This window comes from Balaenoptera physalus (assembly GCF_965194825.1).
Source record: "Balaenoptera physalus genome assembly, chromosome: 2".
In the NCBI taxonomy this organism is placed as follows: domain Eukaryota; kingdom Metazoa; phylum Chordata; class Mammalia; order Artiodactyla; family Balaenopteridae; genus Balaenoptera; species Balaenoptera physalus.
Window position 1 is genome coordinate 111,120,911 of NC_138883.1, and position 27,751 is coordinate 111,148,661.

Genomic DNA, 27,751 nt, shown 5'->3' on the forward strand with positions numbered 1-27,751 from the left:
TATGGTTGTCTCCCTTAAGTCTTTTGCGTGGTTTCCACCCCTCCGAGGCAATTCCACCTCCAGGCAATTGTAGGGAGGGGAGAAACTGAGGCGGGGTTGGGGGGAGACTGTGGGACCGGCTACAGCGCCCACACCGCGGGCCTCCTGCTGCTCTCAACCCCGGGACGCGGGCCGTTACAGCGGTTTCGGTGCGGAGCCCGGAGCGCTCAAGCCGCCGCCAGGAGGTCCCACCGGCCGGGAGCTCCGCGGAGACCAGGCCGAGGGGGCGGGCCCGAAGCCTCGGCCTCGCCTCCGCCCGCGCCGCGCTGAGCCCGCCGCTTCCCAGCCGCTTGCTCCGGGCGGCCTCGCGGGGCCCGGAGCTCTGACTGGGGAGCGCCGCCAGCATGCTGCAGAAGCGGGAGAAGGTGATGCTCCTGAGGACCTTCCAGGGCCGGACGCTGCGGATCGTGCGGGAGCATTACCTGCGGCCCAGCGTGCCCTGCAACAGCCCGCTCTGCCCGCAGCCCGCCGTCTGCCGCAACGGTGAGGGCACGGGGTGGAGGCTGGGGAGGGTGGGCAGACGAGGACCGGCGGGAGCGGGGCGGCCCGGGCGGGATCGCCGGGGGGCCGAGACCGGGCAGGCGTCAGGGCGGCGGGGCCGGGGTAGAGCGGCGGCGCGGGGCGCCGGGGTAGAGCGTCGGCCGTGAGGCGGAAGGGCGCGTCCCAGAGGCGGAGCGCGAGGCCGTGGTGGCGCCGAGTCCGAGGCCCCCGGGCCTCCGCCGGCCTCCAGACATCACCTCCGGCCCGGCTGCAGGTCGGGCGCGAGGGGCCGGCGGCTTCCGAGCCGCAGAGAGCTGGGCCACGGCTCCGCTGTCGCTCTACACCGACTTCCGACTGCTCTGCCCGGGAAAACGGAAGGGCCGAGAGGCAGGCGCCCCCGCAGCGCAGAGGCCGGCGTTTGGGGCTTTCCGAGGGGCCTGTGGGCGCTGGAGCGTCCTGCCCCCAGGCTCGCCGCGGTGAAATCCGGAGGACCCGAGCTGTGGGCCCTGCAGTGCGAGCCGGGCGCGCGGAGCTGACGCTCTGCCGCTCCTCGTTGTACATTTTTTTGCTTTGCTCCCTGCCAGCCCCGAGGCCTCAGACATTTATCCAGTGGAGAGCCCTCTTGACTAGGATTTGTGGATCATCTCGGCCCTCATTGTACAGGAAGGTCATGGGGAAATTGGATTTGGGTCGGCTGCCCACTACACCTTCCTCCACTTGATTTCTAGGCTGCTGGGGTGGCCGACTTAACGATGGAGGTTACTGGTTCTCTTCCCTATGGTGGGAGAGGAGCGTGGTGGTCCTTTTCAGCGAATATTTGGGATCCTCAGCTTACGGTTAAGGTGAACATTTCAATTACAGCTTGACTAACCAGCTCCGAGACGCGGGCTAGGTGGAAATGCCACCACCGCCCCTGCTTGCACTGCGCATCTTTTTAGTCAATTCAGTCTTTTTGGCCCTTGGAGACTTTTGAACACGTTCACAAGCTTGAGACACAACTGACTTGAAACGGCTGGGCTTAACCAAGTGGTTAACATGTGTATTTGGGGAGCCCTATTGGAATGTGAGTGTAGGTCAATGGGTTAACAATATATAGTTAAGTTGTGCTGAGGATTTGCTTGTTTTTGTGTTTTTTTAAAAAATCCGTCATCTTCTACACTACTGGCAACACCATAAACCACGTTGAGCTTTTATTATCACAGCTTCAGAAAAATGAAGGTGCTGAATTTACCTGAACGTTGGGCCTCTACCAAAGTAGATTTGTCTTGTCTTTTAAAAACTTCACAGTGTAGTTAAGATTGGAAGTTGTCCTGCACACTGGGGCACCGTGACATTGAAATCATATTAAACTAAGTTTGCAAACGTTGTCTAATCTCTTCTGTTTTGAATTATGCTTCAGATGGGAAACTCTTGTCTAGTGACGTGACTCATTACATGATCCCAGACTGGAAAGTCGTTCAAGATTACCTCGAGATCCTTGAGTTTCCTGAATTGAAGGGAATTATTTTCATGCAAACGGCTTGTCAAGCTGTGCAGCATCAGAGAGGCCGGAGGTATCTGTTTTGCATTATTTATTTATTTATGGTGCGGATTTTTTTTTCCCACCCTTAGAAAAGGTTCCTTGTTGGAGAGAAAGGGGAGGAATTCATTATTTTCGTCGGAAAGGACTGTTGGAGCTAATTTGGCATTCTCTTTGCCAGTGAGGAATGCAGTAACATTATTTTATATTTCTGCTTCAACACCTGGCCAAAAGATCTGACTGTAGATCAATAAACTGCAGTGTCCCAGGATGTGGGTATTTAAGATTCTTGGCTTTTGGTTTGCATTTTTATAGTAGCAGAGCTATTGCCTATATCATGTTGAAGACTGCATGTTATTTAATCTTCTTATTTATAGATATATTGTTTAAGAAACTTACATTTTTTCCCCTTGGGAAAAAGAAAGTATTTTAAAATTTGAGGCTCCTTTATTGTGGAGGCAAACTGTACTTGTGGTGATTTATTCAATGAAACCAGAATTAACTTGTTTTATTTTTAGATTACTAGTATAACCACCAACCATAGGAATTATATTTGCTAAACAAAGAATTTCTGATTGAAATCAGTCTAAAATGCTTGCCTTGTACCTAAATGAAGAACAGTTGTTCACCTTTTAAACAAATACTCTATAAATGGTTTTGCTTTCTTTACATTGGGAAAAGATTTGTGATTTGAACTTGAAGACTGTATGGAAACAGCATATTAGAATTATATACCCAACCTCTTAACAGCACAAGTTAAGCAGAAATTATGTGTTTATTCTTTTTCAAATGTTGTGGTTTCTTCAGACCTTGGTAGTAAAAGATGAAGTGTGTTTATTTGTATATGAAAATGATAAGTTGTCCTTATTATATGCTCAGTTCAAAAAAATATGCATTAACTAGGTTGTGTGCAGGTTTTTCAGATAGAATATTTTTATATGAGCTTGAAGTTGATTTTGTTCAGACACAAAGATATAGATGTTTATACACATCCAGGTTTAAATGCTGCTCCAGGTGTCGTATTTCAATTTCTGCTACTAAAATCAATTTGTTGTTATCATGTGGGTTGCTAACACACTGCCGAGCCTTTTCAACTTTTGTTTTCTAAAATATTTTTAATATTAAGGATTGTTTTAAAAACCAATTCCTGGGACATTCAAAAGCAAAGAATTGGAATTTAAATGTCTTTTTTCCTGAACATTTCAAAAGTAGTTAACTTGATGAAAAACGATTGGCTTTCCATTGCTTTACCGTGTCTCTGTATGCACTAAATGTGAAGACAAAAGCTGAGGAATTATGGAACAGGCCCACAGGATAATACTCTGGTTTTGCCATTGGTGAGTACTTTTTGAGTTCCTAGTTCCAGGCCTTCTGGAATACAAAAAGAAGTCTTGTTCCCTCTCTCAACAAACTTGTTGTCTTGTTGGGATTAAATGCAAGAAGCAAGAAGGTAATTATGGGGGCTTTCCTGGTGGCACAGCGGTTGAGAATCTGCCTGGTAATGCAGGGGACATGGGTTCGAGCCCTGGTCTGGGAAGATCCCACATGCCGCGGAGCAACTAGGCCTGTGAGCCACAACTACTGAGCCTGTGCGTCTGGAGCCTGTGCTCCGCAACAAGAGAGGCCACGATAGTGAGAGGCCCGCGCACCGCGATGAAGAGTGGCCCTCACTTGCCACAACTAGAGAAAGCCCTAGCACAGAAACGAAGACCCAACATAGCAATCAATCAGTCAATCAATAAATCTTAAAAAAAAAAAAAAAGAAGGTAATTATGACATCCTTGGGGACATGTAAGATAATTTAATGTGGACTATGCAAAGTGCAGAAGTAAACATGGGGTGTGGGGATTTAAAAAGCCCTCCGAAGGAAATAGGTTTGAGACTGGTCTTAATGCAGGGAAATGAACATGATTGATGAAGAGGAACAAGAGGCAGGAAAAGGAATCAGCAAGTTTGGGACTTTGTGCTTTCTTTACCTGTTAAGCGACCAGCAGGTGTATTCAGGTTGAAACAGCTAAAGGACCACAATTACCTAAGCCCTGGAAAGTGTCATATATTAAAAGCTAACTTTAAAGTTGATGATAGTCATTCAATATGTAAGATCCAGGAGATTTGCTTGATTAATTTGGCCTTCATAAGTGTTATGCATAAGTCATTTGAGTTTTTGTATTTAACCAAAGGTGGCCTAGCAGAGGCTCTCTGGTGCCTTGCTTCATTTAATGTTGGAAAATATTTTGTTTTTCAGTTCTTCCTCAGAGATTTTTGAGATGCTGGTAAATAATTCATTCTATTTTATATGCTTTTAAGAATATTATTACTTAGGAAAGGTTTGTCAGGTGAAAATACCTAGTCTGGTCTAGTGTCTGGTAGAAGGATGCCTTGCTTTCTCCTTTTGACCTCCTCCTGAATGCCTTCTGTATAGCTTGAATCTCAGTTTCTTAGTACATAACGTAAGACTGGAATCAAAATATTATAGTTGGAGAGGATCTAAGAGGTCAACATGATCCCCATCCTACATCAGTGTTACTCAACATGAGTAAGGTAGTCGACTTTGTTTCTAAAAGAAAAAAATTCTCATGGATACCCAGTGTTAATTTAAATTAATTTATTGTATTGTTACTTAAATATGTTTCAACATAAATCTAGGCATAAACCCTCATACCTAAGTACTTAATGCAACCCTAAACCCAAATCAGACCTTCAAACTAAACAAGGCAAGGCTACAAATGAATATTAATTTAATGTGACCAATGACATTATTTTACTGACATGAAATCACCAGAGTTGGGTTTTTTTTTTTTTTTAAAGAAGAGAAAGGTAATTTTAAATTTATTTATTTATTTATTTATTTATGGCTGTGTTGGGTCTTCGTTTCTGTGCGAGGGCTTTCTCTAGTTGCGGCGAGCGGGGGCCACTCTTCATCGCGGTGCGTGGGCCTCTCACTATCGTGGCCTCTCTTGTTGCCGAGCACAGACTCCAGACGCGCAGGCTCAGTAGTTGTGGTTCACGGGCCCAGTTGCTCCGCGGCATGTGGGATCTTCCCAGACCAGGACTCGAACCCGTGTCCCCTGCATTGGCAGGCGGACTCTCAACCACTGCACCACCAGGGAAGCCCCAGAGTTGGATTTAATACTAGAAAGACACAGCCTCTATGGCTACAGGCATAAGCTCTATATTTAATATGATTTTGTACTTTGATTTCAATAATATCAATGCAGAAAAATACCTGTCCTCATAAGTATATTGTACAAAACAGTATGAAAAATGTCAAGTTTTTGATCAGGGTAATCACACATTCTGCTATCTAACAATCCTCAAGTGCTTATTTACTGAGGGCTCATGTGATATCCCTGTAAGGCTGACCTGTCCACTGCTTTCAATCATGTGTTCAGGTGTTCATCTACACATATTTATTGAGAGGCTCTATGTGCCAGAAACTGTGCTAGCACTGAGAATACAGTGGTGAGCAAAAGCAGACACACTCTTGAGCAGGAGACAGTCAGTAATCGATAACCAGAGAAACAGATGGAGAAGTGAGCTGTGACAGGCACGCTGAGGGAGGGGTGCTGGGCTCAGGAGAGCCCAGACTAGGCAGGGAGGAAAGGCTTTCCTGAGTGAGATGCGTGTGCTGAGCTCTAAGGGATGGGTGTGAGGAAACCAGGCAAAGAAAGGAGAAAAGCTTTCCAGGCAAGGAAACTGCTGTGCAAGGCCATGGGGTGAGAGAACGTGGAGAATGAGGGAGGAGAGAGCCCTGGATTGGACTAAGGTAGGCCCCTGTGGGCCTCAGGGACGTGGTGAAGCGTTTTAAGTAGGGGGGATAACATGATCAGATTCCTGTTTTTAAAGGATTACTAGGCTAGTGGAGAAGAGGCTTGGAGAAAAGAAGAGGAGGCACTTGCTTTAGTTCACATGGGAGATGTTGGTAGCTTAGAGATGGAGAGAGAAATAGACATTTCTAAAAGCTGTTTAGTAGGTAAGATCCATAGAACTTCCTAAGTATTTAACAAAGCGAGTTGAAAATATGTCCACACAAAAACTTGTGTGTGAATGTTTGTTCATAACAGCTCCATTCATAATAGCCAAAAATGGAAACAACCCAAATGTCCATCAACTGATAATGGTGACACAAAATGTGGTTTAACCATACAATGAAATATTATTCAGCCATAACAAGGAATGAAGTACTGATACATGCTACAACCTGGATGAACCTTGAAATTATTATGCTAAGTGAAAGAATCCAGCCCCCAACACACACACACAAAAATCATATATTGTATGATTCTGTGTATATGAAATGCCCAGAATAGGTAAATCCAAGAGACAGAAAGTAGGTTAGTGGTTGCCAGGGGCTAAGGGTCAGAGGGAATGGGGAGTGACTGCCTAATGGGTATAAGTTTCTTTTGGGGGCTGACAAAAGTGGAGTTAGATAGTGGTGATGGTTGTGTAATGCTGTGACTACACTAAAAACCATTGAATTCTACATCTTAAAAGGGTGAATTTTATGGTATGTGAATCATATCTCAATAAAGCTGTTGTTTTTTTTTTAATGTTTATTTATTTATTTATATTGGCTGCTCGGGGTCTTAGTTGTGGCATGCGAACTCTTAGTTGGGGCATGCCTGCGGGATCTAGTTCCCCGACCAGGGATCAAACCCGGGCCCCCTGCATTGGGAGCACAGAGTCTTACCCACTGGACCACTGGGGAAGTCCCACTGTTTTGGTTTTTTTTTTTTAATCTATAGGACTTAGTAATGGATTTAGATAAGTGAGCTAAGGGAGAAGGTGGTGTCAAGAATGACACTAAGGTTTCTGGCTTATGTAACTGGATAAAGAGGGGGAACACTGGAGAAGGTCGAGGGTGGGAGGTCGTGAATTTGAGGTGTCTTGAGGCTTCCAAGAGGGCAGGCACTGACACCAAATGGCATTGCAGCCTGAAGCCTGGTCCAAAATATACTCCATTAAAAATGTTTTAAGACTATCACCTAATATAAATGGAAATAGAAACTTTTGAAATTCTTGGAGAAAACCCAAGGACCTCTGAATTTAAGTCTAGGAGACCCTACCTGGGTTCTGCAAAAACTGAAGAAATGCAACATTGAGTACAGGACTCACTTCCTTGTACCTCTCGCCACTGGTTGTGGGACACCCACTTCTAATCCCCAGAGAGTGTAGTCAGCAGGGGGAAGGGATGTTGCATCTGCATGTAAGATCACCATTGAATAAAGATAGTAAAAAAAAAAAAAAAAAAATCAATCTAGAGAAGGTAAGTTTTGCTGTCCCCCTAAGAAATTGTCTGAAATGTTTAGATAATGGAGATTTCGAAAACACTTTAGCCAGACCAGGGAAACTAGGGTTTTTCTGTAAGCCTGGAATTTTTAAAACTTCAGATAATTTTATTGTACTTGACTATCTGGAACTGTTGTCCTGTCACTCAGGCCAGACTTGTTCAAGGCACCATGATGTTCTTTGCTGGCTCCACGCAGAATACTCATATATCTAATTCCATCATATGCACCGCCAACCCTAACTAGCAAAAAATACGACTGTGTTGTATGGATGCACTATTAAATTATAACCGTAAGCCCACATGCCTACAAGAAAACCCGACTGTCACACTCAGAGTGATTCACTGTTTCCTGCTTTCCCCATTAATATTCTTGTGCCATTTGTTCATTTGTTTTATCCGGCTGATAGGTAGCTGACAAATGGAAGCACGCACTAAAAGTCTAAGGAAAATATATGGGAGTGAAACTTAAAATTGAGAAAATTCTTTTTGTTAAGTGATATATTTTTCTAAACATTGGCAAGGATTGTCATTACTTTCGTTTGGTGGTAAAGCCCCCCGGGTCTGGCTTGTGGAGCGTCAGTATTTGGAGAGGACAGGATTCGAGAAGCCCCAGGTTTAAAGTACGGGTGTGCTGACCAGTGCAGTGATGTATGTGAAGCCTAGCAAAGGAGTAACTGGGCTCTGAAAATGTCTCAGTTTGTCCCAGGACACTTTTGTCTCGTATTTGGATCACTGTCGTCACAAAGGGTTGTGAGTTCATGGATTCTTTTGGAAAACAGTTATTGAGCGACTGCCATGGGTTAAGTACTAGAGATACAAGGAGGAAGCCTACTGTCTACTTTCTTGAGCTTTCTGTCCCCTCTCTCTCCTCCTTTGGGCCCTTTGTCTACCTAACTCTTACCCATCCTTCAGGTCTGTTGCCTCCTCCTGGGTGCCTTCCTCGTCCCTCCCTTGTTCCCGTCACACCGTGCACTTTTCCTTTCATGGCACTCATCCCACTGAAATGGGTAGTTCTATTTTTTTGTTTGTTTTATTTTGTTACAACGATTAGTATAGCTTTTTTTTAATTGTGGTAAAATATATATAACATAAAATGTACCATTTTAACCATATCTAAGTGTACAATTTGATGGCATTGAGTACATTGACACTGTTGTGCAACCCATCTCCAGAACTTTTTTCATCTTCCCAAACTGAAACTCTACACCCATTAAACACTCATTCCCCATTTCCCCCTCCCCCAGACCCCTGGCAACCACTGTCCTCCTTTCTATCTCCAGGTATTTAGCTACTCAAAGAAACTCCTATGAGTGGACTCATATACGATACTTGTCCTTTTGCGACTGACTGGCTTATTTCACTCAGCATAATGTCTTCAACGTTCATCCGTGTTGAGGATATGTCAGAACCTCCCTTTTAAGGCTGAATAATATTCCACGGTATGTATATACCACATTTTGTTTATCCATCCATCCCCCGACAGACACTTGGACTGCTTCCACCTTTTAGCTAATATGAATAATGTTGCTCTGAACGTGGGTGTACAAATATCTCTTTGAGACCCTCCTTTCGGTTCTTCGGGATCTATACCCAGAAGTGGATTGCTGGATCATATGGTAGTTCTAGTTTTGACTGTTTTTGAGGAATGCATGGTTGTGTTGCGTTCACCATGAGCAGGACCACGCAGACGAAGGGCCGCATCGGGAATGTCTAGGTGTGTCCCCTGAGGGCACTCAGTGGAGCACAGAGGAGGAAGTTTGTAAACAAATACCTGCACTGGTTTCAGGTGCTTTATTGGGGGTGTGGATAAAGGGAGCAAAAACTGGAAAAGATCAGGAAGAATAGGCAATATTTTTTCAGTGTTTTCTCTGAAATAATAAATTTCAGATGTTTATAAAGCTTCTTCTAGAATCTTTTATTGCTTAACCAAAAAAGTGCTCATTTAAAAAAATTCATGCATGACAGAAATGCGTAAAGCAGAAAGTGAAAGTCCTTGCCTTACCCTCCTGCAGGGACGACCCTGTTAGCACGGTGATGGAGACTCTTGTATGCATATTCTAAGAGGTTTTGAAAAATGATTTTAAGTATATCTTTGTGAAAGTGGGAAAATTACAAATTTAATGTGTTCTAGGCATTTCTGCGGGTGGGGAGGCAGCTTTTATTTACACAAGTGGAATTCTGTTAAGGAAAGCTGCCATTCACAGAAATGAAACTGAATCCCTTTGTTTATTAGGACATTTTGTAAGTTGTAGTTACTTGATGATTCTTTTTAAGGTGGCTCAAAATTAGAATCACTAAGAAAGTAAAATCAGTGTTTCTTGTTTTCTGATGAAGTGTTGAGACGACGCAGATATTGGTAGTTAGCATTTATTTAGAGAGGATAAGTTAGAGAGTTCTGCCTTTGCTTTAATGAAAAGACTCATTTTTAAAAATCCGTGGCGGCAGGCTGGAGGTGGGAACAGAAGGGCACAAATGTTATCATGTTAAATGCCAGTTATCTACCTTGGATAATTTTTATGTTAATTTAACATCTGGTTTAATATCAATCCATTTTTAAATAAACAATTGACTTCCTTTAAGATAATTGTGAATATTATGTATTTCACATTATCTAGACAATTGAAAAGCACCTTCTTAGAAACTGACCCATATGAGACTTCATATTTTATTTTCTTTGGCTAAGATTATTGGAAAGATCTCCTGATGGGTTCTGAAAAACCTAGGGGCAGGACAGGAATAAAGATGCAGACATAGAGAATGGACTTGAGGACACGGGGACGGGGAAGGGTAGGCTGGGGCGAAGTGAGAGAGTGGCATGGACATATATACACTACCAAATGTAAAATAGATAGCTAGTGGGAGGCAGCCACATAGCACAGGGAGATCAGCTCGGTGCTCTGTGACCACCTAGAGGGGTGGGATAGGGAGGGTGGGAGGGAGATGCAAGAGGGAGGAGATATGGAGTTATATGTATATGTATAGCTGATTCACTTTGTCACACAGCAGAAACTAACACACCATTGTGAAGCAATTATACTCCATTAAAGATGTTAAAAATAAAAATTGAACATCCCTCTTCCATTGTACAAGGGATTAGAAAAATTGTATGTCCTAGTTTGATAGAGCTACCTGTTCACACTGTGTGTTAAATATAATTATTTTAAAACATAAAAAAAAAAATCTCCTGATGGGGAAAAACCTTAAAACTTTCTGTTAGTTGTCTGATAGATGAAGCTAGCCTTCATTCATGTAAACGATGTGGCTGCATCAATAAAGTTCACAGATAAATTCCTAAACTTACCTTACATGTTCTTTTCTAGGGCTGCCAGCACAAAGTAAAACATATTAATGTCTAGTACCATTTACAGAACAAAGTGAGTTACAAAAATAAAGCACTAAACTCTGCTTGCCTTCATGTCCTTTGTGAGCCTTTGACGAAGGGGCTGTGTGGGGCAGGGTTGTATAATTACATAATAAATAGCCAGAAAGGGAGAGGGGAGTAGAGGAGTTTAACTGATCCACAAACTAATTAACGAGGCCCTGCTCCAGCACATTCTAGCAGGCAAAACGGAGAAACAGCAGCCCAAGAGCGCTGCACACATTAAGGCCAATGTAAATAAGTGTTTCTCAGGTTTTAAACAATCAATCTTCCGCTCTAAAATACCTCATCTTTTCTGAACCTTAGCAAGAGGTGGCAGGAGATGAGTACCTGCTAGGTTAGATTTACTTTTCTCCTCTGTGTCACAGACAGTATAACAAATTGCGAAATCTCCTGAAGGATGCGCGTCATGATTGTGTTCTCTTCGCTAATGAATTCCAGCAGTCCTGCTATCTCCCTCGGGAAAGAGGGGAGTCCATGGAGAAGTGGCAGAGCAGGTATGGCCCTGAATAGCTGGGTTTTCACACGATCATCTTCTTTAATTTCTTCATCATTGGTTATTTGGGAGTTGATCTGAATAGTATGGCGGGACAAACCAACAATGTTTCTGGAACCGTGGTTAATACTGAAATGCTTAATGTGTCAATATTCTAGATATGTCATTTGAATACATATATTTTAGAAATTGTAATTAAGGAGCTATAGATGCCCAGAGTAAGTTTGCCCCAGACCTCTAAAGGCTAGTAGGATCATTCATTCCAGTGATCCGAAAGTCATACATAGATTTAATGCTGTGTGAGTGGGTGCGTGCGTGTGCGTGTGTGTGTGTGTGTGTGTGTGTGTGTTTGAGAGAGAGAAAGAGAGAGCGGCAGGGACACGTCCTACTTTTAAGCTAAAATCATCTCACTTTTTCTGGTATAGGTTGCTTTAATATCCCAACCAGTCTTGTTAAACTGAAACTGGTAGGTTAATTCTAGTAAAGCTGTTTTAGGCAGTGTGGTGTCCTAATTGAGATCCACCTAAAAGCAGAACCTGAAGCAAGGATTTTGGAGGTGAGTTGTTTATGTGAGAAGCAATTCCCAGAAGCAGGAGTGGGGAAGTGGGGAGAGTGACACAGAGAAGGAGGGAACGCAGTAAAGGATGTATTACTGCTGAGGGAAACTGAGGCTCAGTCCTCTGGGAACCTCTAAGAAGCCATGTAGAGTGTGCCTCAGAAGTCACCTCCAAGGGTGGAGGCGAGGGCATTTAGTTAGTTACCCCTTTAGCTGAGGGCCATTCCCCAGGGGTGTTAACTCCAGTCAGTGGGCCATTGATGAGGGATGGAACTGCCACCCAGCTGCAGCTAAAGTCAGAGGTGGGCTTAGGGTACAGGTGCTAGGCACCCATAGCCTCTGCTTCAGTCTTCTGTAGAAGGCAGAAGAGACCTTAAGCTTTAAAATAGCTTATCCATATGAAACATTTACATCATCTTCTTTCTTATAATTCTTTGTCTGTATAGCCATTAAATATTTAAATTCTGTAAAGCAAAATAAGCACTGGTATATACTGAGTCCTTAATAGAACCCAAGTTCCCACCAGCAAGGGAAAGCAAATCTTTCCCTAGATTGGATCATATGTGAGTACTCACACTTAAACTACACAGCCTTGCACACAGTCAGTACTTAGTGAATTTTTTTTTAAATTCTAGAACTAAAGGAACCTTACATAGCATCTTAATTTGCAGAAAGGGAAACAGATGCCTACAGAAATTGACTCTCTGAGTTGATCCACTTCATTGGACACATGATCCTTTTTTGAATACATGTCCCCAGACCTAGACTCCATTTTCCAATTCAGATTCTTTTCAGGAAGATTTTCAGACATTTCATATTGGTGGTGCCATATTGGATTTTGTCTTTATTGGATTATGATCTTCAGCTACTTGCAGCCTAGTTTTTCTCTTAGCCAAAGACTTGTTTCTTCATCTTTTAAGCCTCTCACAATTTAGCTTATCATCCCTGTGGTGCTGTGTGGCTCGTCCCTCCACTTAAAATGTGTTAAAAGGTGGCAGAGCCTCACGGTTGCAAGGCCATATCAAGAAATGAAAGAGGTTTCTGTGGTGGTTGGATGTCTTAGAGAAGAAGAGATGTCAAGCACTTGCTGATTCGTCTCTGTATCCCCCAGTGTACCCAACCCAGGGCATGTTTATAATGGGCGCTCAGGAAGTATTTGTTGAATGAATGAATGAATGATTGTCTATATAAACCAAAGGATAAAAGATTAGAAGCCAGGTGTGAAGTTCTGAACAAGAGCTTGGGTTTGCCTGCCTCAGGAGGGCTCACGTACCTTTTGCTTTCTAGGAGCATCTACAATGCAGCCACTTGGTACTATCACCACTGCCAAGACAGGATGCCAATCGTTATGGTGACAGAAGATGACGAGGCAATTCAGCAGTATGGAAGTGAAACGGAAGGAGTGTTTGTGATTTCCTTCAAGGTATTTCCAGCTGGTGTGTCTATATAAGTATGTGTGTGTGCGTGAGTGTGTGTGTCTGCGTGTGTTCATTTCCAAAGTACTGCCCATGAGGCTCTAGATGGCTTTGGCAGTACAGAAAAGGGAAAATAAAGAATGAAGGAAGACTTTAAGAAGTTCCATGTCTTCATCACTCTCCAACTAATTAATCTTGAGTTTGCCAAATTTGGGCAAACTCCCTGTGACTGAAAGGCCTCCAGTATCCAAGACTGCAGCCCAATAAACTCTGGTTCATAGTAAACTCATGTTTATAGTTATAATAATAATACTAGTGGTAATGATATGATGATGATAGGTTGCATCTGATAAAACTGCCAATATTCTGTTGTTTTTGACTTACAAAATGGCTATTCTACATGGTTCCACCTAAGAATAATACCCAGCGTTGATCTACGCCAGGCACCGTTCTGAGTGTATTATTTCATTTAATTCTTGCAACAACCCTATGAGGCAGGTGTTATAATCCCCATTTTATTGGTGAGGAAGCTAAAGCACAGAAAAGCTAAGCAACTTGCCCAGAGTCACAGGGAGAAAGTGCTGGAAGTGGGTTAGAGCCCAGGCAGTCTGACTCCAGCGCTCTGAACCACCATGCTGCCTCCCAGACTGTCTTTCTGAATACACACAAGACATAGGTTTTGTTTTTTAACATCTTTATTGGAGTATAATTGCTCTACAATGGTGTGTTAGTTTCTGCTTTATAACAAAGTGAATCAGCTATACGTATACATATATCCCCATATCCCCTCCCTCTTGCGGCTCCCTCCCACCCTCCCTATCCCACCCCTCTAGGTGGTCACAAAGCATGGAGCTGATCTCCCTGTGCTATGCGGCTGCTTCCCACTAGCTATCTATTTTACATTTGGTAGTGTATATAAGTCCATGCCACTCTCTCACTTCGTCCCAGCTTACCCTTTCCCCTCCCCGTGTCCTCAAGTCCATTCTCTACGTCTGCGTCTTTATTCCTGTCCTTGCCCCTAGGTTCATCAGAACCATTTTCTTTTTTAGATTCCATATATATGTGTTAGCATACGGTATTTGTTTTTCTCTTTCTGACTTACTTCACTCTGTATGACAGACTCTAACTCCATCCACCTCACTACAAATACCTCCATTTCATTTCTTTTTATGGCTGAGTAATATTCCATTGTATATATGTGCCACATCTTCTTTATGCATTCATCTATCGATGGACACTTAGGTTGCTTCCATATCCTGGCTATTGTAAATAGAGCTGCAGTGAACATTTTGGTACATGACTCTTTTTGAATTATGGTTTTCTCAGGATATATGCCCAGTAGTGGGATTGCAGGGTCGTATGGTAGTTCTATTTTTAGTTTTTTAAGGAACCTCCATACTGTTCTCCATAGTGGCTGTATCAATTTACTTTCCCACCAACAGTGCAAGAGGGTTCCCTTTCTCCACACCCTCTCCCAAAACATAGTTTTAAAGGCCAGTCTTATTTGTCCACTGTTCCTCACTCTTCTCTACTTGTGACCATGGGTGGGGGTCAGTAGGGATAAAGGAAGGGGTGATATGTGATACTACTTATGTGAAAGCTGTTGGACCAGCTTGGTGTACATGTAACAGACAGAGGCAGCATTATTGGTGACAGTTTTTTGAGCTGTCTTAAGGACACAGTTCTCCTATTTCTTAGGTACCTTTTCAGAGAGTAGGATGCCTGTTAATTTCTAAATAGATTACTGGTCTCAAAACAAAAAAACAAAAAATAGATTACTGGTCTCTTCTGCCTACCCAGTTGGTCAGTCAGGTTCCAGTGGTTGATATTGTTTTTTGATTCAGAAACTAGACTAAGGCCCTCCATTACCCCTGTCAGTTTACAGAAAGTCTAGTTGGATTTTGAATTGTAGATCCTATGAGGGTTCCCATGTGCATGTATTGCTAAAGATTTGCCAATAGAATTTTCTTGCCCTGCTATAAAAATGTGTTCAGAGAATTCCAGGGGCGCTGGATATTAATGGCAGTGTCACTTATTTTTTCTGTTGCAATATATCATGTCTTGTTCCTGCAGAGGACAGTTGACTAAAATTACATTTTTCTACTTTTTATGAAAATTACTTTTCTCTGTAGTCTGGCAGCATCGTACAGTTTGGTTTTGTATAGCATTTCCTAAGCAACCTGTGTGACCGAGGGCTTCATAGAGGTGTATGATAGCAGAAAAAAAGAGATGCTATGAAGTTCAGATGAGCAGGAAGCCCAGAATTTTCTGTGGCGACTTGAAGGTCGATGGGGAAGAGTGAGGACAATAAATCCCTCTTGAAGAGTTGGTTCGCAGTGGCAAAAATTTGGAGTTGATGAGTGATTAGTGACCATAGAATTGCAGTGATGTTAGCACAGACAGAACTTCCGGAAGGACTAGAGAAAGGAAGGAAGCAGTTTGAACAAGACCCTGAAATGAGTGGGAGAAGTGCTGGAGTTGACAATAAGAATAATTGACTTCATTTTAGTTTGAGAAAAGAGAATGTGCCAGCCTCTACTTTAGACTTAAAGTTGAGTTAAAATCATACATAAGTTTGATTTTTTAAAATTTATTTATTTATTTATGGCTGTGTTGGGTCTTAGTTTCTGTGAGAGGGCTTCCTCTAGTTGCGGCGAGCAGGGGCCACTCTTCATTGCAGTGCGTGGGCCTCTCACCATCACAGCCTCTCTTGTTGCGGAGCACAGGCTCCAGACGCGCAGGCTCAGTAGTTGTGGCTCACGGGCCCAGTTGCTCCGTGGCATGTGGGATCCTCCCAGACCAGGGCTCGAACCCGCGTCCCCTGCGTTGGCAGGCGGACTCTCAACCACTGCGCCACCAGGGAAGCCCATAAGTTTGATTTTCTTTAGTGAGTGTCCACCGTGCGAGGGCCTGTATTCTGGACACAGGAAGTAGATGGAGCACAGTCAGCCTCACCACACCAGCCCCCTGTGGGTGGTCGCCTTGGTGTCTTGTCTAGGGCCTCTCTGAAAGTTACACCAAGAAGTGCAATAATAGTCAATAATGTTCTACTTGGAGGGGACCATGACACTTGTTTCAGAATTATGTTTTGTACTGGGTTGTCGCATTGACAGAGCATCAAGTGTCCCCACATGAAAAGTGTGAATACATCTGTATAGTCACAAAAGAAGACACAGTCCTTGGGGAGTTTATGAGGCTGGAAAGCCTAACACCAAAGAACAGAAACATCTTTCCCCTTCTCTGCTCATCCAAGATTGCCAGGGGCTTGGGGGAGGGGAGACACTTCCTTATTACACTTTACTCCTTGCCACTTTTTGCCTGCTTATTTAGGTTTCTTATAAATTTCAGATATTTCAGGGTGAAAAAAAAAGAGACAGTGCACACATAGGAGCTTTTCCTCTCCATTCACTGTGGGCCGTTATCTGCAGCAGTGAGATACGTGTAAAGACAGGCATCCCGGCCGTGTGCACGTACATGCATGTGTGTGGAGAGAGAGGGAGATTTGAAAGTGCAGAGTAATCAGGGAGGTGGAAGCGTTCCACAGTAGGAACGGCCTCCCTGGGTTCCTTTGGCAAGGCTGCAGGGATCAGTGAGATGGTAGAAATGAACTGGTGGCATGAGGCTCGGGAGGGTAATGCTCATGTAACACTTCTTCAAAACTGCATGCCAGCAGTTCCTGTTCAGGATTTTTTGTAATGCTGCTATAACAGAATCATTATCTTCTGACCATGTTTCTCTTGTGCCTTTATTAAATGCAGAGTTACCTGGACAATTTTTGGCCTGATTTAAAGGCCGCCCACGAGCTGTGTGAGTCTATCCTTCAGTCTCGACGAGAAAGAGAGAATGAGAGTCAAGAGAGCCACGGGAAGGAGTACCCAGAACATCTACCCCTGGAAGTGTTAGAAGCCGGCATTAAGTCTGGGCGCTACATCCAGGTGAGGGTGGTAATGGAGAATCGGCGCCAGGATCAGCCAGTGTGTTTCCTTCTCTTTACTTGCCTCCTGTCACAGGCCTCTGATTTCAAAGGCTGTCCATGAGACGGGCCTGAGTAGGCCAGGGCTGTCGATGTTCAAGGTGATGTGGGAGTCTCCTCTGTAGACAGTGCCCTCCGGTTTGGAGCTACTCTCTACTGTTCTTTTTTTTTTTTTTTTAATTAATTAATTAATTTTATTTTTGGCTGCGCTGGGTCTTTGTTGCTGTGTGTGGGCTTTCTCTAGTTGTGGCGAGTGGGGGCTACTCTTCATTGCCCTGCGCAGGCTTCTCATTGCGGTGGCTTCTCTTGTTGCAGAGCACGGGCTCTAGGCACACGGGCTTCAGTAGTTGTGGCACGTGGGCTCAGTAGTTGTGGCTTGTGGGCTCTAGAGCGTAAGCTCAGTAGCTGTGGCACACAGGCTTAGTTGCTCTGCGGCATGTGGAATCTTCCTGGACCAGGGCTCAAACCCGTGTCCCCTGCATTGGCAGGCGGATTCTTAACCACTGCGCCACCAGGGAAGTCCCTCTAGTGTTCTTAATTAGGTTACATACCGAACATTACACAAGTAGGTTTTAAATGCCTCCTGTTACTGGGAAAGAATATATTTTTGAATCAAGGTCTGGAGGTTTGGCAAAATTTTAAAGTTGTTGAAATTTGGCTTCTTCATGCCTTTGCCATTTTCCTGCCTCTTTCAAGGTCCCCTTTGTGATCCCTCAAAACCCAGGACCCAGGTGCTGTCAGGGTCTTGAGAAGCAATCAAATAAAATTGCTATTCAGATTTCAACAGCTTTATATGCACTCGTGTGTGTGTGTGTGTGTGTGTGTGTGTGTGTGTGTGTGTGTGTGTTTGTATGTCTCTGTGTGCACATACAGTTTTATCACATGCATAGATTTGTGTATTCACCACCACAATCAAGATACAGAACTGTTCTACCACGAATTTTACATTTTCTAACCAGCAACTCAGACGATTTTTATGCAGTCTGAAGGTTGAGCCTACCACCGTAAACTCCTTCCCTAAAATGTGGGTGTTTTAATGAGTATATCTATGGAGAGGCTAATGCTTCCAATTGGTAATGAAGTTTACAGCATTCCTGGGAGGATATTTTGAGGAAGAAGATTTTTTAAAGACCGCTCATCACTTAGGTAAGATAAATCCTGGCATTTGCAACACTTGGTATAGCTAAGAGTATGTCAAAATGATGGTACATTCTCTGGAGAAAATAAACTTTGGTGATGAATTGTTATTATTGCTAAAGAAAGGGATCACAAACCTTATAAGTATATAATGGGGATATTTTCATAAAAATTTTTAACTGTACCTTTTGGAGGGTAAAGCAAGCAGAAAAGAACTTTTTCACATTGATTTTTATTTTGATTTTAGGGAACTCTGAGCGTCAACAAACACAGAGCACAAATAGAAGCTTTTGTTCGACTTCAAGGAGCCAGCAGTAAAGATTCAGGTTCAGTGTAAACCTTACATAAATTTCCATACCACTTTTTTATTCTGATATTACACATTGAAGAAAGCAAAGTTGAAATTGTCACATCATATGTGCCATGTCAAATATCCCTACCTACACTGGCTGTGTGGGATCTTGGGTTGGTTTTTTTTCCTCCCTAGCTTTTTGTCTATAATTTCTGATTTTATGGTACTAACTAAAAAATGGTAATAGCTAATATTTTATTGAGTGCTTATTATACATCAGATACTGTTGTAAGCACTTAAAGTAGGTATTATTATTGTTTACCCCCTTTTACACGTGAAGAAACTAAAATACGGAGAGGCAAAGTGACTTCACCAGGATCACTCACCTGGTACGCGGTGGAGCTGAACCTGAGGCCGAGGCAGGCAGGCTGTGATTTTAAGATGTTGCCCTGTACTGCCTCACCGAGCTGTATTGCCTCATTGGAATTGTTTAAAAAGTAACGTCAATGAAAAAAAATGTGTAAATAAGTTTTATCATAATAGAGTGTATTGTTAGTTCTGCAATGACAGGGTGAAAGTAACCCTGATAGATAGTCAAGGGCACCTGGCGAGGTTGAGGAGAATGAGAAGCAGCGGCTTACTCCGGGCTTCTGCTCATCGGACTTCTCCCTGTCAGTTCTGCAGTGTCCGTAGTTCAGCAGCCTGCTGACCGCTCCCTGGCCGCATGGCCCCTGAAGTTACGGGAGAGAGTCCCAGTGTGGGCTTACATTGTCTCATGCAGGGAACCTACCTCAAAAGATGGTTGAGAGTGGCCTGATGAAAGCACATTATACAGCATGGCTTAGCAGCAGTGTTTCTTCCTTCCTGACCTGTGGAACAAAAGTCTGACTTTGGTTTAACTTCACCTTTGAAAGGAGAGAGCTTTTATTTGCAGGAATGCTGATTAGATCTCGAACGTATTATGTTTGAAATGCCTCACTGGTGTGGCCTCCCCCTTGATGTTATGGGGTTTCTCTGTGCTGCCCCCAAAACAGGTCTAGTCAGTGACATCCTAATCCACGGGATGAAGGCTCGAAACCGCTCGATTCACGGAGACGTGGTAGTTGTCGAACTGCTCCCTAAAAATGAATGGAAAGGAAGAACCACCGCCCTGGGTGAGAATGACGGCGAGTTCCCGAGTGAGCCCATGCCCACAGGTGAGCCAGCTGTAAAGTTGCCTGGTCGTCCATCTGGAATGTTTATTTTTCCTCTCATTAGTCCAGAAATACTGCAATTATTAATATATGATATCGTCTCTTTTCCTACATTATCAGTTTCCCCTCTCTGCAGGTTTATTTTATTCTCATCAGCACCCAAATATGCTATATAGTATGTCTCATCTTAAAATAAAAACCCTCTTAGGGGGGCTTCCCTGGTGGCGCAGTGGTTAAGAATCCACCTGCCAGTGCAGGGGACGCGGGTTCGAGTCCTGGTCCGGGAAGATATCACATGCCACGGAGCATCTAAGCCCGTGCGCCACAACTGCTGAGCCTGAGTGCCACAACTACTGAAGCCCACGCGCCTAGAACCCATGCTCTGCAACAGGAGAAGCCACCGCAGTGAGAAGCCCACGCACCACAATGAAGAGTCACCCCTGCTGGCTGCAACTAGAGAAGGCCCGGGTGCAGCAATGAAGACCCAACACAGCCAAAAATAAATACATAAAATAAATAAATTTATTTTAAAAATAAATAAATAAATGTCACACCAGGCCCCACAAAAGAAAGGGCACACTGACAATGTTAATTTAAAAAATTATCTATCTTAAAAAAATGATCCATTTAATAATAAAATAGAAGGAAGGCAAATGTTTAAGCATATCTCAACTTGTGTGCATGTGCTTGAAAAAATGGGGTGTTGCATTTCCTGTTTTCTTCCTCACTGCTGAACTGGTCAGAGTCCAGATAGGTGACATCTTACCAGTTAAGGCTTTATTTTGTTTTGTTTTCCCAAAGGCAGAGTGGTGGGCATCCTTCAGAAGAACTGGCGGGATTATGTGGTAACATTTCCATCCAAAGAAGAGGTCCAATCACAGGGCAAAAATGCTCGGAAAATCCTAGTTATACCTTGGGATTACAGAATTCCCAAAATCCGAATTAGCACTCAGCAAGCAGAAGCCCTCCAGGTACCTTTACTCTTTGCCTCTTGTCTTTGTCAGCTTTTGAGCGGTACCAGGAACTGTTAACTCCTTTGCATAGGAAGGGATAAATTATTGATGGCATCTGGCATTCTGAGATCCTGTTTCCAAAAAATTCTGAATATATAGAACCATCTGTTAAGTAGTCCTTGGTTAATAAATGAAGGCCAGAGAGAAACCGTCCTAGAAAGAGCTGTGTAGGACGCTAGAGAGAACATCCATTATCCAGCTGTCCAATACAGAAACTTTTCAATAGATACACTTTGCCAACACTAACAAGCTTTCTTTCAGCAAGCGATATAGAAATACGATGGCTCTGCCCTGTAGGGATGGTATCGTGGTACTTCACAGAATCGATTATCCTTAAAGGAATAGAGCCCTGGAGAGAAGACATAAACAAGAAAGTTAGAAATTAACCTTTACTGTGGCGAAAGGTGTAGGCATCGCCCAATTTGATTTGCCCGATGTTTTGCAGTTTGTAAATGAGACACTGAAGCAAGATGTCCCCAGCCAGTAACCGTTGTGTACCTTTCCATCCCAAAGCCTCACGCAGGCTCTCTGAGGCCAGTTGTAACAATTGCTTTCCATGTCTATGGTTTGCTGGAATCCGGGGGCAGTGGGGTTCAGTTCATACGGATAACCTTCTTCTCCACCAAAAGATGTCTTAAGAAATTAGAAAGTACCTTTAAAGAAATTAGAAAGTAACTCCCACACACAAAAACATTGAGATTTTTTTGTTTTGAAATTTAATTTGGACTATGCATAATTGGGTTTTTCCCTTGTGTCACAAATGTTAACTCGAATGTGTCACAGTTGGCTTTCTGTCTCAGGCTACACTCTCCAGCCCACTTATTTGGTGCGGAGCGGTAATGCCTCCCTTCAAAGCATTGCACTAAGCATTTACCTACCATCTGGCAATTTAGTAAAACAGGAAGAACCCAATAAAAGAACAGAAAAGAAAGAAAAACCGCTATTTGCAAATTGGCCACTCTCTTTGGAGCTTGATGCTGTTCATCATTCGTTTGGTGCCGCTAATTGACCCATTTGACTCCTGGTGCTGGGCTCATGTTTCCCCCTCTTTGTTCAGGACTTCAGGGTGGTTGTGCGCATTGATTCCTGGGAGTCGACATCCATGTATCCGAGTGGACATTTTGTGCGTGTTTTAGGAAGAATCGGAGATCTGGAAGGGGAAATTGCAACCATCCTGGTGGAGAACAGCATTTCAGTCGTCCCCTTCTCAGAAGCTCAGGTCAGACTTCCCCCAGTCCTTTGTTCTGATAAAAGACATTTTCTACCTTTTTTTTTTTTTTTGCTTTTGTTGTGCGTTTTGTCATTAAGAAAGAAAAATCTTTGTACTATGTAACAACTCACTGTCTAAAACCACAGATTATGGAAAAATCTCACTCTTCTCTATTCTGTGTTTGAACCAGATGGAAGTCAGCTTCAAGTGCAGAGTTAGTTTCCTGCAGCCTCACAGCTCTCAAATTTTTACATTTTCCTACTGTGCTTACAAATAGTATGTCAGTGTCTTACAGTCAGTATACATCCATCCCCCGTAACTACACGGGTACCTGGTTACAGACCCAACTGGGCTCTGGTCCCTGTCATAATCATTCAACCAGAGGCCTGCAGAAAGCTGCAGGGAGCAGCTTCTTGGGTTCCATACATCTCTGACCCATGGGTCAAAAAATCATCCTCATTATGAAACTGTTTTTGTAACCTTTACAGAAAACAAAAATTCCGTGAACATAAAACATCAGCTATTTTCATCACTTTATGATCTTTTAAAATCCTCGTAAATCTTGTTTGTTATTCTTGCATAGCTATACTCATAGTGTGCACAGGCTATTTTCTGCTTCTTTCACTTAAAATTATTTCTATGTATTGACACAGCCTACTTATTTTTAATAGTGATGGCAATTACTCTATAGTGATGTACTCTAGTTTGCTTAAGCATTCCTCAATTGCTGAGCGTTTGGGCTCTTTAATTTTTCACTATTATAAAAGGTGCCACTTCAAACATTTCATAAATATTACTTTTTTTTCTTCTTTTGGAATGTAATCTTTAAAGTGAGATTACCAAGTCAAAGGGCATAAAAAATTTAAATAGCTTTTGCCATGAATTGGCAGATTGTTCTTCAGAAAAATTGGGCCAGTTTGCATTGCCATCAAGAGCATATGGGTAGCAAGGACTTCCCTGGTGGCGCAGTGGTTAAGAATCCGCCTGCCAATGCAGGGGACAAGGGTTCGAACCCTGGTCCGGGAAGATCCCACATGCCACGGAGCAACTAAGCCCGTGAGCCACAACTACTGAGCCAGTGTGCCACAATTACTGAAGCCCACGAGCCTGGAGCCCGTGCTCCGCAGCAAGAGAAGCCACTGCAATGAGAAACATGCATACCACGACGAAGAGTAGCCTCCGCTCACCGCAACTAGAGAAAGCCCACGCGCAGCAATGAAGACCCAACACAGCCAAAAGTAAATAAATAAATAAAATAAATAAATTTATATAAAAAAAAAGAGCATATGGGTAGCAAATAAAGCAATTGACAAAGGATTAATCTCCAAAATATACAAGCAGCTCATGCAGCTCAATATCAAAAAAACAACCCAATCCAAAACTGGGCAGAAGACGTAAATAGACAATTCTCCAAAGAAGATATACAGATTGCCAACAAACACATGAAAGTATGCTCAACATCACTAATCATTAGAGAAATGCAAATCAAAACTACAATGAGGTATCACCTCACACCAGTCAGAATGGCCATCATCAAAAAATCTATAAACAATAAATGCTGGAGAGGGTGTGGAGAAAAGGGAACCCTCTTGCACTGTTGGTGGGAATGTAAATTGATACAGCCACTATGGAGAACAGTATGGAGGTTCCTCAAAAAACTAAAAATAGAACTACCATACGACCCAGCAATCCCACTACTGGGCATATACCCTGAGAAAACCATAATTCAAAAAGAGTCATGTACCACAATGTTCATTGCAGCTCTATTTACAATAGCCAGGACATGGAAGCAACCTAAGTGTCCATCAACAGATGAATGGATAAAGAAGATGTGGCACATATCTACAATGGAATATTACTCAGCCATAAAAAGAAACGAAATTGAATTATTTTTTGTGAGGTGTATGGACTTAGAGTCTGTCATACAGAGTGAAGTAAGTCAGAAAGAGAAAAACAAATACCGTATGCTAACACATATATATGGAATCTAAAAAAAAAAAAATGGTTCTGAAGAACCTAGGGGCAGGACAGGAATAAAAACGCAGACATAGAAAATGGGCTTGAGGACACGGGGAGGGGGGAAGGGTAAGCTGGGACGAAGTGAGAGAGTAGCATTGACATATATACACTACCAAATGTAAAATAGATAGCTAGTGGGAAGCAGCCGCATTAACACAGGGAGATCAGCTCGGTGATTTGTGTCCACCTAGAGGGCTGGGATAGGGAGGGTAGGAGGGAGACGCAAGAGGGAGGAGATATGGGGATGTATGTATATGTATAGCTGATTCACTTTGTTATAAAGCAGAAACTAACACACCATTGTAAAGCAATTATACTCCAATAAAGATGTTAAAAAAAAAAGAGCATATGGGTATTCTTATTTTCATTATAATTTTTGACAGAATGGTGGCTACAATAGTAAAATGCTTTAGAATATTTTACATTATTAAATTTTTATGTTTACCATTAGTATCTGGAAATTATTTGTTGACTTGTTTTGATAGCTTAGTGAAAATGTTAAAACAAAATAAAGCGTGGATTAGACTTCACAGGACTAGAATTCTTCCCTTTTAGCCTACTTAACTGCAAATTGATGGCTTGAACAGGTAATAATGCAGAGAAAATGCTCGAGATTGATCCTGCTTCAAAGAGGAATATGCTTTTAATATTTGGGACATGTTGGTTTTTATCCGGGCTTGACTTGAGTTAAAAGCTCAAATGGATCATTTGAAAATGGGGTGGATATTGTACTCTTTATAAGCCACCCATTCATTCTTTCTCCAGCCTCCACAACTAAAGAGGCTGTAAGCACCCTGGGACATTTCCTGTCCGACTCTAGCGCCTTCAGGGGTATAGGGATTGTGTCTGTCCTATTGACTCCCATCTTTCCAGAGCCTAGCACAGTTTCTGACACATATTAGGCACCTAATAAATAATTATTGCTCAAAAAAAAAGTAAACATAGGTTAATTGCAGAAGGTAATGGGTAATTAATGGGGTTTCCATGAGGTCACATTGAGAATGTTAGAGAGTGGATTTTTATAGGAAATTTCTGGTGCATGAATTGCTGAATTTGGAGACTCTCCTTGTACAGATGTGTGAGATGCCAGTAAACACAACCGAAAATCCCTGGAAGGTGAGTTCCGAAGAGGAACGAGAACGTAAAGACCTTAGGAAAACCCATCTGGTATTCAGCATTGACCCCAGAGGTTGTGAAGATGTGGACGACGCCTTCTCCGTCAGAGCCTTGGATAACGGCAACCTAGAGCTCGGGGTCCACATCGCAGACGTGACGCACTTTGTGGCATCGCATTCTTATATTGATATTGAAGCTAGAACAAGGTAACGCTGTTTGAAATCAGCACTGCAATTATGTGTGACTGTAATGTATTTTGTAACTGCTAGTTTCAGATTTTTAAAACAAAGATTTCACAGTTGGGAACAATTCTGAAGATCTCTTCCAGGAAAAAAAAAAAAATTGAGGTCCGCTTCCCCTTTTCCTTTAGAAAAGTAGTACCTTGATCAATTTACCTTTCCTTTTTTAACAGAATCTTTTCATGTGTTGTTTCCTTCTAAATTGAAATGGGTTAAATTTTTCATGTAGTAATATCCTATTTTATATAAATACTTGATCATTACACTCTAATTTTTCTTGTACAACTAAGATTCGTACCACTTTTTCTTTCTCTTTTATATCAGTGGAAGAATATTCAGCCCAAAGCGGTATCACTTAGAAAAGTGGGAACATGGGAATAGCTGTATTACCCAGTCTGCTGCACTTGATGAAAAAGCAACAGCCTTGGGGAGTTTATGCTGAGCTTTCGGCCATTTTCCTCACTGCAGCCCGTACCGTCAGCAGTCCTGCTTCTTGCTGCTGAAGGTCATGTGCCTACATATGTGTCATTCACAGGGCCACCACTTATTACTTAGCGGACCGTCGCTATGACATGCTGCCCTCCATCCTCAGCGCTGATGTGTGCTCCCTCCTGGGAGGCGTTGATAGGTGAGTCTGTTCGTTACTTTTATCATCAGAGCTTGTCTTGCCCCCTCTGTGGTGACTAGTGGCTCTCGCTTGTGGCCTCTTCCTCGTCTTCTTTCTGATATACTCTCCTGCCCGCCTCCCCACCCCTGCTTTCCCCCTACATCCTCTGCACCCCGCTGCACCACTGATTTGGGGGCAGCTTTGTTCCTCTCACCTTCCCTTCCCTTCCGCTCCTCTTTCTCTTTTCTTTCTGTCTAGCTGTGAGGCTGCTTCTCCCTCTCGTTGGCTTTTTAAAGTCAAAGTCTAGGAACAAATGTATATACCTTTGCACATATGTGTTCCCTGGTTGAGGCTGTTTTGCATGAGGATCGTGATCTTAGGGAGTTTTTTGTTTATTTGTTGTAAAGTTTATGTCTGTCTTTGAATAGATAATAAAACCATGTAGCCCAAAATTCATACGTTAGAAAAGATGTTTAGTGAAAGGCTCCCACCTGCCACTTTCCCTCAGTTACCAATTTCTTCTGTATTTTTCTAGACATAATACTGTAACAAAAAAAACCCAGTAGGGAAAACTCCAGCTCTTCCCTGCTATGTCTTTCTTTCCTTTGAATCTCCTTTGCCTTTACAGGGAACACGTCACATGTGACACTTCTGGTCACCAAATGTGTGGAGGTGTTTCTCTACACCAAGCAGTTCTCTGCAACACCAGCTGGGTGTCTTACAGTTTAATTCAGTTCTGATACTGTCTACCCAGAGATGGCATCAGGTTCCACAGGGTAAAGGACTCAGTCCCACAGGACTGTCCCCACTCCTCAACTTCAGACACCATCACAAGCCCAGATTGTCAGCATGCTTCTGAATGACTAGCTGTAGATTAGAGGTTCCCACGACCCCCTCTTTAGACTTCAGATGCCAGTTGCAAGTCCACATTCTTACCTGTACTTCTGACCAACTGGCTATAAATCAGAGGTTCCCAGACCCCCTCCTCAAGTTCAATTAATTTGCTAGGGCAGCTCTCAGAACTCAGGAAAACAGTTTACCTACATTTACTGGTTTATTATAAAAGTATATGATAAAGGATACAGATGAACATCCAGATGGAAGAGATGTGTAGAGCAAGGTATGTGGGAAGGACACAGAGCTTCCAGGCCCAAGGGTGCCACTCTCCCCAGCACCTCCATGTGTTCACCAATCCAGAAGCTCACCGAACCTCACACTTTGGGGATTTTATGGAGGCTTCATCACGTTGGCACGATCGATCAGTAACTCCATTTTCAGCCCTTCTCCCTTCTCAGGAGAATGAGGGGCAGGGCTGAAAGCTTCTAATCATGGCTTGGTCTTTCTAGTGACCACCCCTCATCCAGGAGCCCACCCAGAGTCTCCTCGTTAAAACAAAAGACACTCCTATCTCCCAGGAAATTACAAGGGTTTCAGAAGCCCTGTATCAAGAGCTAGGGACAAAGACCAATATATATTTTCTGTTATTTCAAAAATAAACACACACACGCATGTGTACCTATGGACATGTGGTCTTTCTTTGTTATACAAATGGTGACCATATGTATGTATGTGTGTATATATATATATATATATATATATATATATATATATATATATACTGTTCAGACCTTGCTTTTTTTTTAAATTAACAATGTATCTTGGAGATCATTAATATGGAAATCATTCCATATTAATAAGTTATCTATCTGTGGAAATTCAGATTGTTTCCAAACTTTTGCTATTATAAACAAAACTGTACTGAATTACTTGGAATATAT

At 42.9% G+C, this 27,751-nt stretch overlaps 1 protein-coding gene across 5 annotated transcripts in view; it reads left to right on the forward strand.

Annotated features, from left to right (window-relative positions):
• The first annotated feature begins 373 nt into the window (after positions 1–373).
• The window catches only part of DIS3L (DIS3 like exosome 3'-5' exoribonuclease), a 34,405-nt gene continuing 7,027 nt past the window's right edge, over positions 374–27,751 (forward strand). For 2 of the 5 annotated variants that reach the window (XM_082445508.1, XM_082445509.1), the window contains exons 1-11: positions 374–522; positions 1,919–2,072; positions 11,076–11,204; positions 13,047–13,182; positions 16,933–17,109; positions 18,532–18,610; positions 19,611–19,772; positions 20,571–20,740; positions 21,840–22,001; positions 25,086–25,333; positions 25,902–25,994. In XM_082445508.1, the coding sequence (XP_082301634.1) occupies positions 384–522; positions 1,919–2,072; positions 11,076–11,204; positions 13,047–13,182; positions 16,933–17,109; positions 18,532–18,610; positions 19,611–19,772; positions 20,571–20,740; positions 21,840–22,001; positions 25,086–25,333; positions 25,902–25,994 (1,649 nt within the window). In that variant the 5' untranslated portion in view covers positions 374–383. The other 3 variants (XM_082445511.1, XM_082445510.1, XM_082445512.1) reach the window with 3 other exon arrangements.